The following is a 12,843-nucleotide window of genomic DNA, read 5'->3' on the forward strand; positions in this document are numbered from 1 at the left end:
TTCAACCCTGAAACATGGAAATCTGTGATTGTAAATTGCACAATATTCCAAGCTTAATTTAACTTCTAAAGCACTAAATAGCTTGATCGCATACTTTCAGATATTTAAGGAGACCGTATATTTGGAGGAGCAATATCCTGAGCTGGTTGAACAAGCAAATATGATCTTAAAAAAGTGTGATGGACTTCCCCTTGCAATTGTCACCATAGGTGGCTTCTTGGCAAACCAACCAAAAACAGTGTTGGAGTGGAGGAAATTGAATGAGCATATCAGCGCCGAGTTGGAGATGAATCCAGAGCTTGAGATCATAATTGCAGTCCTTAATAAAAGCTATGATGGTCTACCCTATCATCTCAAGTCTTGTTTCTTGTATATGGCCATCTTTCCTGAAGGCTACAAGGCTAGCCGAAGACGCTTGGTTCGTCGCTGGACTGCAGAGGGCTATTCAAGAGAGGGCCGTGGCAAGTCTGCGGAGGAAATAGCAGACAACTACTTTATGGAACTGATAAGCAGGAGCATGATCCTTCCATATCAACAGTCAATTCATAGTAGAAAAGGAATTGACTCCTGCCAAGTCCATGATCTGATCCGTGAAATTGGCATCTCAAAGTCAACGGAGGGTAATCTTGTTTTCAGGCTGGAGAAGGATTGCAGCTTAAATGGCAAAGGTAAAATACACCATCTCTCTATCAGCATCAACTGGGAGGGAGATCAAGTTGAGTTTGAGAGCATAGTAGACATGTCCAGAATACGGTCATTAACTGTGTTTGGGAAGTGGAGGCCATTTTTCATTTCTGACAAGATGAGGTTGCTGCGAGTGCTAGACCTGGAAGGCACATCAGGAGTAGTTGACCATCACCTTGAGTACATTGGGAAGCTTCTTCACATAAGATACCTCTCTATAAGGGGATGTAAGGATATCTATCACCTACCCGATTCACTGGGTAACCTGAGGCAACTCCAAACTCTAGATATCACGGGCACATGCATAATAGGGCTGCCACAGACCATCGTCAAGCTTAGCAAACTACAGAATATTTGTGGTGGCGCCATCGAAGATAATGATGATGACAACCTTGAAATCGAAACATGTCAAAAAGATTTGCCCAAGGTAATGAGGAACATGCTATGTGTTATGACTTGCTCTTCAATGGCATTTTGTGTGGCATGTTGTGCACCTCAGTTTGTGAAAGAGAAGATGGATATGGATATGGATGTCGACGTGAACAGGCGTGATGTATGTACCATGTGTTGCTGCAACATATTACCTCTGCTAGCAACGCGCCAAAGTCCACGTGGTATTGCAGTACCAAGAGGGATCCGCAGACTGAAAGCCCTGCAAAAGTTGGGTATTGTTAACATCAGACGAGCAAAAGCGGTTCTGCAAGATCTAAAAGAGCTTAACCAGCTGCGTAAGCTAGGAGTTATTGGCGTCAACAAGAGAAACAGTCGAGATTTGTTTTCGGCAGTTGCTAATCTCAGCTGCTTGGAATTGTTGTTAGTGCAGTCACTGGGATATCCTGGTTTATCTGGCTGCTTAGATGACGTTTCCTCACCTCCAGCAAATCTCCAGAGCCTCAAGTTGTATGGCAACATCGTAAAATTACCCAAATGGATCCAGGGGCTCACAAATCTCGTGAAGCTGAGGCTACGAAGCTCGAGGATAGTGGAGCACGACGCTGCCATACAGCTACTAGGGAAGATACCGAACCTGGCCACTCTGCGCCTGTGGAAGGAATCATTTGTTGGCAAAGAGGTCAGTTTCAACTTTCGTCGGGGTGCATTCCCGAACCTTGTGGTGCTGGAACTGGATCGCCTAGGTAACCTGCAATCGGTCAAGTTTGAAGAAGGAGCCACACCGAAGCTTGAGCTGCTGCAATTTCGTGACTGGACTTCTGAAGCCAGCACTGGGTTGTTTATTGGGCTGCCATCTCTCCCAAGCCTCAAGGAATTCATGCTCATGGAGTTCCACAACGGCTACAAGGATGAATTCGTGGAGGAGCTGTGGGCTGAGCTTGCAAAGAATCTAAATCGGGCGGTTTTGAAGAGGTATTGAGTGGAGTTCCAAATTTATCGATTTGAAGCTTCCATTTCTTTTGAACAGCTTATTTTGTTATGATATTGTTGCTTGTTATATGTGTGGCATATGTGCTCCTTTCTGCATCTGTCTGCTTCAGTAACCGTGCTTTTAATACTAAATGGTGCACCTATTCTCTTTGTTGTGTCGTAGTCCATTTGACTATCAGATATTATAAGTTACCTCCACCTGGGTTTGTAATTGTGCAATCAGATTAAATGGAAGTTTAGCTTTGCACGTTTAGTCCATGTGAGACTCCCTTCTCTGGTAGCACAAAAGGCCATATAACTGGTTTATTTATTCCATGTTGTTAATTGTTATGGGGATGCGGAAAGAAAAATAATTAGAGTATACACTTCAGTTAACCTAAATATAGTAAACAAAGAAACATCCAATATACAAGTTCCGAATTTCAAGTTACCTCGTCATTGCATCCAACTGGGATCACTGAGTCTCGTGCTGATTTGATCACTGTGGTCAAACTTTTTTCTGTACTCCTAACCATATTCTCCATTGGGCTCCTAACCACATTCTCTATTACATGTTCATTGTCCGATCCGGTTTTAGAACAAATCTTACTGCTCCAATTCCACGACAAATGATGGTGCCCATTAGTTGTTATCTAACCTCTGAAACTTGTTCCTGATCCAAAAACAAGATAACCAGTAAATACCATGGAATATGGATAAACATGAATAACAATGCCGAAATACAGTCACCGGAAAATTTGAGCTCACTAAGACTCTAAAAACAGTCCAAGGGACTTACCAGCAGCTTGTTATCAAATCTTGTCTCTTCCAACTCTAACAACTTAGCAGCTTCATCCATCCCATGTGCGATATATGCCTGAATCATGGTGGTGTAAATTACTTTGCCAGGCTTACAGTTCTTGTCCTTCATAAACTGCAGCATTTCCTCCATTATCTTGACTTCTCCAGCCTTGGCGTATGCACTGATAACACAGTTGAAAAATGGAGTATCTAAGACAACATCAGTGTTCTCTGTCTGTCGAACGATTCCGGGAATCATATCAAGAAGCCCAGCTTTACTGTATCCATTAACTAGCGAGCAGTAGGTGATCGGGTTGGGTTTCATCCCCTGAATCTTCATCAGCCTGAAATAGTACTCCATCTTCTCAATGTTGCCAGCCCTTCCAAAACAATCTATGATTATGTTGAATGTTGCAGCAGAGGGCGAGAAGAAGCGCTGCTTCATATATTTCAGCACCGACATCATTTTCTCAGGCATGTCCGCCTTACCGTAGGACTTCATCATGATATTGAATGTCCGCGTGTCGGGCTCAACGCCCATAAGCTGAAACTCGCCGTACCACTTCTCCATGTCATCCACCCTGCCACGGTCCCCGTAGGCCCAGAGGATCGAGTTCATCGTGTATATATCCGGCACATTATCCCCACCCTCAAGCATGTTCGACAGCGCATTCTCCATCTCCTCCAGCTTCCCAGCCTTGCCATACCCATCGATTATCCCGTTGTGGATGACAACGTTGCATCCGAGCCCCAGGTACGCCATCTCGTCGAGGACCGCCGGGATGAGGTCGAAGCGGCGGGATTTGCAGCAGCAGTTGATGAGAACCGAGAAGGTGTACTCGTCCGGCTTGCAGCCCGCCGCTGCGCCTTTCATCCGGTCGACAATGGCCAGCGCCTCGTCGAGCATCCCGCTGTTGCCGTAGGCGCTGACGAGCGCCGTGTACACGTCCACCCTTGGTGCCAGCCGCTCCTCCGAGAGCATCGTGTTGAAGAGGGCCGTGGCCTGGCCGGGCTGACGGCACCTGCCCAGCATCATCAGCAGCCTCGCGTAGGTCTGCGCCTTGGGCTCGTACCACCGCTGCTTCCGCATCAGCTCGAAGATCTGAGAAGAGCGATTCGTACGTGATGAGCATCAAATCGAACAGGTTGTGCTTCGGAGAGGACGGGCTTGAGAGGGGAGGGTACCTCGAGAGCGGACTCCCAGCGGCAGGAGGCGACGGCCGAGTCGAGAGCCTCGAGGACGGCGCGGGGCCAGAGGCAGGTGGACTGCTGGCCGGAGGCGGCGGCGGCCTTGCGGGAGACGCCGGAGACGGCGGCCTCTGTGCGGAGGATGCGGGCGAGCGCCTCCTCCGGCTGCTCGGCCTCTGGGGCGGACGAGGGCAGCCTGCGCCCGCGGCCGCCGCGCTGGGCCATCGCGACGAGCGGCGCGCGGCTGGCGCGCAGAGGCGGGGACGCGGTGGTGGCGGGGCAGTGCGCCGGCGAGTTCATGGCGTCGGAGCGAGACGGAGATAAGGTCCCGAGCGGCAGCAGCACACGAGACGAGAGGGCGGCAACGAGCATGTCTAACACGCCCCTTCCTTTTCTGCCCCCGTATAACGCTCGAATTTCCTCCGTATAAAAAAATGGTCGATCAGACACCGCTCCGTCTAGCAGAATCCGTATTTGACCCCGTATATTTGTAAATTTAAAACCCCGGGAAACTTTCATTCATAGTTCGTCGATCATACATAGAAATCGACGTACCTACATACATACAAAATGCGCGATCGGATCGCGACTTCTAGTCGGAGAGGTCGACGACGAACCCATCGGCCTCCGCCTGCGCCAGCGCCGCCCGCGCCTCCGCCTCCTTCACAGCGGCGATGGCCACCGCCCTTTCTTCCTCCTCCGCCTTGTCCTTCTCGGCGGCGTCCTTGAGGGAGTCTTGAATCGCCTTCAAGAAGGCGGGGTCCTTGTCCTCGTCTTCCTCCTCCTCCTCCCCGGCGAGCGGGGCACCTCCGCCGCTGGTGCTCCCGATGGTCGCCCTCCACGCCTCGCTCACCCGGCGTTGGCGCTCCCACTCGGCGAGCCACGCCGAGAACTTCGGGCCGCTCATCGGCTTGAGCGGCGGGTCCTCGTGGTACCAGCGGCCGCCCCGCGTGAAGTCGTGGAGCTTTGCCGGGACGAACTCCCCGCCGTCGTACTTGCAGGCCGCGCGACGGCTGCCGGCGGCGGATCTTTGCAAAAAAGCCGCCAGGCATCCTCCACGTTGTCCGGCGAGCGGGATCGCTTCGATCCGCTCGCCGGCGAGGCGGTACTACGGCGGTGGGGGTCCATGCTTGAGATTGGGTGGAATGCGGCGCGGGGTTGGGACGAATTGCTCGCCGGAGCAGGAGGAGGCGGCGGCGCACGGCGGAGCTAGGGTTGCGACCCGAGACGAGAGGGTTGCGAGTGGGGGGTAACCCCTCACTCGCACCTGCGCCCGGTATAAGTAGGGGGCGGAGGGGCCGATTTCCTGGGCCCCGTATTCCGCCGAAACGGGGCGGCCCGAATACGGGGCCTGCTAGACGGCCCAAACCGCGCCTGCCCCGTATCTCGCCGGAATTTTACGCGGTGGGCGGGTTATAAGGGGCCTGTTAGACATGCTCTAAGAGCATCTCCACTCGTCTCCCCGAACAGCCCCCGGCGTGCCATTTTTTCATCCGGACGGCGAAAAATGGTCCAGCTGCGCCCCCGGTTCCTCGTTTTTCGTCGGATTTGGGCTTTCATCCATCCGGCGAGCCCACGCCAACCCCGGCCTACCGGGGAGCGCTCGGGGACTCCGGACGAAGCGAAAGCGCGCGAAACGCCGAGAAATCTCTCCCGCTCTTTCGTTTCGTCTTCGACGCGGAGGTGGCCCCGACCGATCAGCGACACACGCATCGTCTTCCGCGCACGCATCGTCTTTCGCGCGCAGTAAAGGCTGCCGCCGGTCAGTTCGCCGCGGACGCGTCGCATTCCACGCGGCATTAATCGCCGGCGCCAGCCGCGCCTATATACGCCGCTCCGCTCGCCGCGACGCGTATCCCTGCTCCACTCTCCCTCGACTCTCCCGATGGCGTTCTACGACGACGACGGCGCAGCCAACAACGGCTTCCCCCGCCGATCGCTCCACGCGTGGGAGGGGAACCTCCTCCACCAGGCGGGGTACCCCTACCCGCCGGACACGAGGCCTCCCGGTGGCGGTTGGCGGCTAAGTGCTGGTGACGTGCCAATCCCGCCGCCGCCCCAGGGCCACGTCCTCGACGTCGCCATCGAGGAGGCGCGGATGGCGATGATGGAGGAAGAATGCGCCGACCCGCGCCACCACCCCGAGAACTACACGCGGTGGAACTCCTTCTTCCTCCGGCGGTGGGAGCGGGAACTGGCGTCCTACGACGGCCCGCCGTGTAATATCCCAGGTTTAGAGGCTACAAAATGAGAGAACATCAAAGTGTGCATTGCATTCATGCATAGAAAATCCGGGGAATTTTCGCGCTTCAAATAAAACTTACCACAGTAGCTGAAGTTTCACTTGACTTGCTGGAATTGAAGTAGATCATCAAGTCAAGCGCTATAAACTTCACTGTGATCTTTGTTAAAACCTTGTTTTGGGTAGAGATGGTTTGATCTATGGATTACATCAAATGGAATTATATTTACAACAACACATTCTTTAAGAATCAAACCCTAACTTATTAACACTTAAAAGTTAGCAACTACTTTTGTGTGTAAATTAATTACTTCTAAACTTATTACCAAATAAGGTAAACCACAGGGTCTAAAGTGCATAAAAGCCACACATTCTTATTTAAATCATAACTTATTAAATACATGGAATATCATAAAACTAAATCCGTTTACATTACGAATTATAGTCCAAACTATTTGTATAAACTTAACTATGAGTATTTTGAAACTCATATGATCATGCCTTGGTGAAATCAAACACCAACTATCCAAATTTGAGGAATAACCTTCAACCTTGATCTTTTGATCAATATTATAATGTAAATCCAAACCAATATGATATAGTGACTCATCCACAATAATAAAACCATCCACAAGATATTTAGTAACAAATGCCACTTGGCTATCCAAAAATAAATCATATGAGAGGATAATGATCTTGCCACATAGGATGAAAATATCTACATGACTTGCTTTCCAAGCTATGCCACCTCATGCTCAAAGGATTGCTATGGATGAGGGCATGACACCCAAGCACCTTACTCATCAAACCAACACAAGAGTCACCACCTATGTGTCATGACACTAGAGCTTGCCCAAGCCTATAAATAGAGCCACACCTTTCATCCATTTGATCATCAAGTACCATGATACATGGGAACAAACACATAGAGCCACTCCATGTGAATTAGCTAGGATCAAGATGAAGAAGCTAGGAGGTGGAGGCATACCACAAGATGCAGGTTTATCAGATTTCCTGAAGAACAAGCTACAAAATATTGCAAGGTAGAATCCCTAGGCAAACCATATATTTAGAGGATCATATCATCATATCTTGAGTAGGACCTTAGGCTATTACAAGACATTTAGAAGTAAGAGAGATTATAGATGCTAACCATAGCCATGTCTATCCTAGAGAATTTTAGAGTAGTATTACATCTTACTTGTTTAAACCAACCTTTAATCTTGTAGATGAGAGCCATGTTCCATTAGTGAAACATAACCAAAGCTTATGCTCATATTCTAATCCTAGTTGTGTATCACATTGGTGATCACTACTTAAACCCTAAACTACATTTGAATTCCAACCCATGGATTAACTTGGATTATAATTAGAACCCTGCCATGCCTCATGCCTATTGGATATTTCAATTAGTGAAGTATTCCCAAAACTCAAACCCTTTCATATAGGATCCACCCCATATAAAATATTATGCCCTAACTTGTGTATCATGGATCACAAATATAAACCAAGCCATCTATACTTAGGATTAAATGCCTTTGGTGAATAGAATGAAACCAATACCCTATTTTACTTTGCTATCCAAATACCTTGTTTAGTGAACCAAATGAAATAGTATTCAGATAAGTAGTTGAGTTAACCATAATGAGCTTAGGATCTATTTTGAATAATTCAAGTAGTAGTTGCTAAGCAAGAGTAGAGAATATAGAGTTGATCCAACCATCTTCTTAAACCCTTAGAAGTCAATCTCCACATAAAATCATGATTCATCTTATTCTCAACACCATTTAATTTAAACTCTAACCATGATATAAAATACATGGGAATAATCAATATTGTTAAGTAATGACAAAACTTAATGACATGTTTACCATGTACTGGTTATGAACTTCAAGTCATTCAAAATAGGTTTGGTTCCCAAATTTAAAGAATTGTGATAAACCATTAAACCCATATCTCCTTTATTTATATTTCACCAAAGCATCAATATAATCAAATATTAAATATTTGTTTGAACAGAACAAATATGCAGCAAGCAGCACTGCTAAGTTCTATTAAGATTCACATATTTAAAAACCTGCAAATTCACACAGAATTCAATTTGAATTCAAACCAGTAAATAAAAACAGAAAAAGAAAACAGAAATTTGAAAAAGGAAATGGAGGGAAACTTACCTGGACCGCAGCAGCCCGAAGCCAACCCAGCAGCAGCCCATCAAAGCCCATGAGCAGTCCAGCCCAAGGCCAGATACCGTTTCGGTGTCTTTAAAAATCGTGCGAGGAGAAAACACGTCGTCGTCGTCGTCTCCGAGCACGACAGCGCTGCAAGCCGCATAGGCCACGACCTCCTCGCCGATAATCTTGCCCGGACGTCGCCAGAACTCTCAGAACCACGCCCAACTCGATTCGCGTCCGAGCTTATCCACGCCCGAAGAGATCCATGCCAGCCAGAAGCTTCCAGAGACCGCCACCTCTCCACCATTGCCGTCGTCGTGTCGAGGCCTCGGGGCTTCCCTTGGCCTATAAATAGGTGGAGAGCATCGCCGTGCACGCCTTGTTCATCTCCTCCACTCCATCTCTCCTCAGACACCTTCTATCTCTCATACGCATCCACTCTCTGTCGCCGGAGTTGAAGACGAAGCCGACGGAGGAGGCCACCCCAGCCTCTGGCGTGTGGTCCAGGAGAAGCGCCTAGACTCAAGGAGCATCTGGGAGGAGCCCAGCATCAAGGGGAGCAAGGAATCAGGGAAATTTCGGCGTTCCCTTCTGCAGCACATCGCCGGGAAATCTTCAATCGCCGTCGTCTCCGTCAACCATCGCCGGAGTCGACCACACCTTGAGCTTCAGGGTGAGAATACGCATCTATATCACCTACTCTCGCTTCATAGCATCGCCTGTAGCCTCCGATTCAATTCTTGCCGGAGTAGCACCGCCGCAATACCCATCGCCGGCGACGCTTGATGGCGTGTAACTCACACGTTCGTTGGGAACCCCAAGAGGAAGGTATGATGCGCACAGCAGCAAGTTTTCCCTCAGAAAGAAACCAAGGTTTATCGAACCAGGAGGAGCCAAGAAGCACGTTGAAGGTTGATGGCGGCGGGATGTAGTGCGGCGCAACACCAGGGATTCCGGCGCCAACGTGGAACCTGCACAACACAACCAAAGTACTTTGCCCCAACGAAACAGTGAGGTTGTCAATCTCACCGGCTTGCTGTAACAAAGGATTAACCGTATTGTGTGGAAGATGATTGTTTGCGAGAAAACGAGTAGAACAAGTATTGCGATGAGATTGTATTTCGAGTAAAGAGAATTGGACCGGGGTCCACAGTTCACTAGAGGTGTCTCTCCCATAAGATAAACGAGCATGTTGGGTGAACAAATTACGGTTAGGCAATTGACAAATAAAGAGGGCATGACCATGCACATACATATCATGATGAGTATAGTGAGATTTAATTGGGCATTACGACAAAGTACATAGACCGCCATCCAACTGCATCTATGCCTAAAAAGTCCACCTTCAGAGTTATCATCCGAACCCCTCCGGTATTAAGTTGCTAACAACGGACAATTGCATTAAGTATTGCGCGTAATGTAACTAGTGACTACATCCTTGAACATAGCACCAATGTTTTATCCCTAGTGGCAACAAGCACATCCATAACCTTAGAGGTTCTTGTCACCCCTCCAGATTCACGGAGACATGAACCCACTATCGAGCATAAATACTCCCTCTTGGAGTTACTAGCATCAACTTGGCCGCAGCATCTACTAATAACGGAGAGCATGCAAGATCATAAACAACACATAGACATAACTTTGATAATCAACATAACAAGTATTCTCTATTCATCGGATCCCAACAAACGCAACATATAGAATTACAGATAGATGATCTTGATCATGTTAGGCAGCTCACAAGATCCGACAATGAAACACAATGGGGAGAAGACAACCATCTAGCTACTGCTATGGACCCATAGTCCAGGGGTAGACTACTCACACATCACACCGGAGGCGACCATGGCGGCGTAGAGTCCTCCGGGAGATGATTCCCCTCTCCGGCAGGGTGCCGGAGGCGATCTCCTGGATCCCCGAGATGGGATCGGCGTTGGCGGCGTCTCGGAAGGTTTTCCGTATCGTGGCTCTCGGTACTAGGGGTTTCGTCACGGAGGCTTTAAGTAGGCGGAAGGGCAAGTCAGGAGGGGGCACGAGGGCCCCACACCACAGGCCGGCGCGGCCAAGGGGGGGCCACGCCGCCCTAGGGTTTGGGCACCCCGTGGCCCCACTTCGTTTCGTCTTCGGACTTCTGGAAGCTTCGTGGCAAAATAGGACCCTGGGCGTTGATTTCGTCCAATTCCGAGAATATTTCGTTACTAGGATTTCTGAAACCAAAAACAGCGAGAACAACGAATCGGCACTTCGGCATCTTGTTAATAGGTTAGTTCCAGAAAATGCACGAATATGACATAAAGTGTGCATAAAACATGTAGATAACATCAATAATGTGGCATGGAACATAAGAAATTATCGATACGTTGGAGACGTATCAGCATCCCGAAGCTTAGTTCTGCTCGTCCCGAGCAGGTAAAACGATAACACGGATAATTTCCGGAGTGACATGCCATCATAATCTTGATCATACTATTTGTAAAGCATATGTAGTGAATGCAGCGATCAAAACAATGTATATGACATGAGTAAACAAGTGAATCATAAAGCAAAGACTTTTCATGAATAGCACTTCAAGACAAGCATCAATTAAGTCTTGCATAAGAGTTAACTCATAAAGCAATAATTTGTAGTAAAAGCATTGAAGCAACACAAAAGAAGATTAAGTTTCAGCGGTTGCTTTCAACTCATAACATGTATATCTCATGGATATTGTCAACATAGAGTAATATAATAAGTGCAATATGCAAATATGTAGAAATCAATGCACAGTTCACAAGTGTTTGCTTCTTGAGGTGGAGAGAAATAGGTGAACTGACTCAATAATGAAAGTAAAAGAATGGTCCTCCATAGAGGAAAAGCATCGATTGCTATATTTGTGCTAGAGCTTTGATTTTGAAAACATGAAACAATTTTGTCAACGGTAGTAATAAAGCATATGTATCATGTAAATTATATCTTATAAGTTGCAAGCCTCATGCATAGTATACTAATAGTGCCCGCACCTTGTCCTAATTAGCTTGGACTACCGGATCATCACAATGCACATGTTTTTACCAAGTATCACAAAGGGGTACCTCTATGCCGCCTGTACAAAGGTCTAAGGAGAAAGCTCGCATTGGATTTCTCGCTATTGATTATTCTTCAACTTAGACATCCATACCGGGACAACATAGACAACAGATAATTGACTCCTCTTTTATGCATAAGCATGTAACAACAATTAATAATTTTCTCATTTGAGATTGAGGATATATGTCCAAAACTGAAACTTCCACCATGGATCATGGCTTTAGTTAGCGGCCCAATGTTCTTCTCTAACAATATGCATGCTTAACCATAAGGTGGTAGATCTCTCTTACTTCGTACAAGACGGACATGCATAGCAACTCACATGAAATTCAACAAAGAGTAGTTGATGGCATCCCCGGTGAACATGGTTATCGCACAACAAGCAACTTAATAAGAGATAAAGTGCATAATTACATATTCAATACCACAATAGTTTTTAAGCTATTTGTCCCATGAGCTATATATTGCAAAGGTGAATGATGGAATTTTAAAGGTAGCACTCAAGCAATTTACTTTGGAATGGCGGAAAATACCATGTAGTAGGTAGGTATGGTGGACACAAATGGCATAGTGGTTGGCTCAAGTATTTTGGATGCATGAGAAGTATTCCCTCTCGATACAAGGTTTAGGCTAGCAAGGCTTATTTGAAACAAACTCAAGGATGAACCGGTGCAGCAAAACTCATATAAAAGACATATTGAAAACATTATAAGACTCTACACCGTCTTCCTTGTTGTTCAAACTCAATACTAGAAATTATCTAGACCTTAGAGAAACCAAATATGCAAACCAAATTATAGCATGCTCTATGTATTTCTTCATTAATGGGTGCAAAGCATATGATGCAAGAGCTTAATCATGAGCACAACAATTGCCAAGTATCACATTACCCAAGACATTAATAGCAATTACTACATGTATCATTTTCCAATTCCAACCATATAACAATTTAACGAAGGAGAAACTTCGCCATGAATACTATGAGTAGAAACCAAGGACATACTTGTCCATATGCTACAGCGGAGCGTGTCTCTCTCCCATAAAGTGAATGCTAGGATCCATTTTATTCAAACAAAACAAAAACAAAAACAAACCGACGCTCCAAGAAAAGCACATAAGATGTGATGGAATAAAAATATAGTTTCGGGGAGGAACCTCGATAATGTTGTCGATGAAGAAGAGGATGCCTTGGGCATCCCCAAGCTTAGACACTTGAGTCTTCTTAGAATATGCAGGGGTGAACCACCGGGGCATCCCCAAGCTTAGAGCTTTCACTCTCCTTGATCATGTTGCATCATACTCCTCTCTTGATCCTTGAAAACT

At 47.1% G+C, this 12,843-nt stretch overlaps 2 protein-coding genes across 2 annotated transcripts; one reads left to right on the forward strand and one right to left on the reverse strand.

The window, feature by feature from the left end:
- LOC124694434 (pentatricopeptide repeat-containing protein At3g53170-like) lies at nucleotides 1–4,407 on the reverse strand. The gene is made up of 4 exons (XM_047227417.1): nucleotides 4,033–4,407; nucleotides 2,846–3,949; nucleotides 2,499–2,719; nucleotides 1–1,336 (listed from the first exon to the last, which is right to left on the reverse strand). Exons 1-3 carry the CDS (start codon nucleotides 4,405–4,407, stop codon nucleotides 2,696–2,698), a joined length of 1,503 nt encoding a protein of 500 aa, XP_047083373.1. The 3' UTR covers nucleotides 1–1,336; nucleotides 2,499–2,695.
- Nucleotides 87–2,056, forward strand: LOC124694433 (disease resistance protein Pik-2-like). Its single transcript, XM_047227416.1, has one exon. The coding sequence runs from the start codon at nucleotides 161–163 to the stop codon at nucleotides 2,054–2,056; it is 1,896 nt and encodes a 631-aa protein (XP_047083372.1). The 5' UTR covers nucleotides 87–160.
- Nucleotides 4,408–12,843: the final 8,436 nt, after the last annotated feature.

This window comes from Lolium rigidum, chromosome 3 (genome assembly GCF_022539505.1).
Source record: "Lolium rigidum isolate FL_2022 chromosome 3, APGP_CSIRO_Lrig_0.1, whole genome shotgun sequence".
NCBI classification, from domain to species: domain Eukaryota; kingdom Viridiplantae; phylum Streptophyta; class Magnoliopsida; order Poales; family Poaceae; genus Lolium; species Lolium rigidum.

What these genes read in the sequence shown, in the direction of transcription:
- LOC124694433 (XM_047227416.1), top strand. Translation starts at nt 161, where the DNA reads ATGATCTTAAAAAAGTGTGATGGACTTCCCCTTGCAATTGTCACCATA.
- LOC124694434 (XM_047227417.1), bottom strand. Translation starts at nt 4,407, where the DNA reads ATGCTCGTTGCCGCCCTCTCGTCTCGTGTGCTGCTGCCGCTCGGGACC. An exon ending in GCTGGGAGTCCGCTCTCGAG is followed by an intron (nt 3,950 to 4,032) that starts GTACCCTCCCCT and finishes CGCTCTTCTCAG; the next exon opens with ATCTTCGAGCTGATGCGGAA. An exon ending in GATTTGATAACAAGCTGCTG is followed by an intron (nt 2,720 to 2,845) that starts GTAAGTCCCTTG and finishes TTTTTGGATCAG; the next exon opens with GAACAAGTTTCAGAGGTTAG.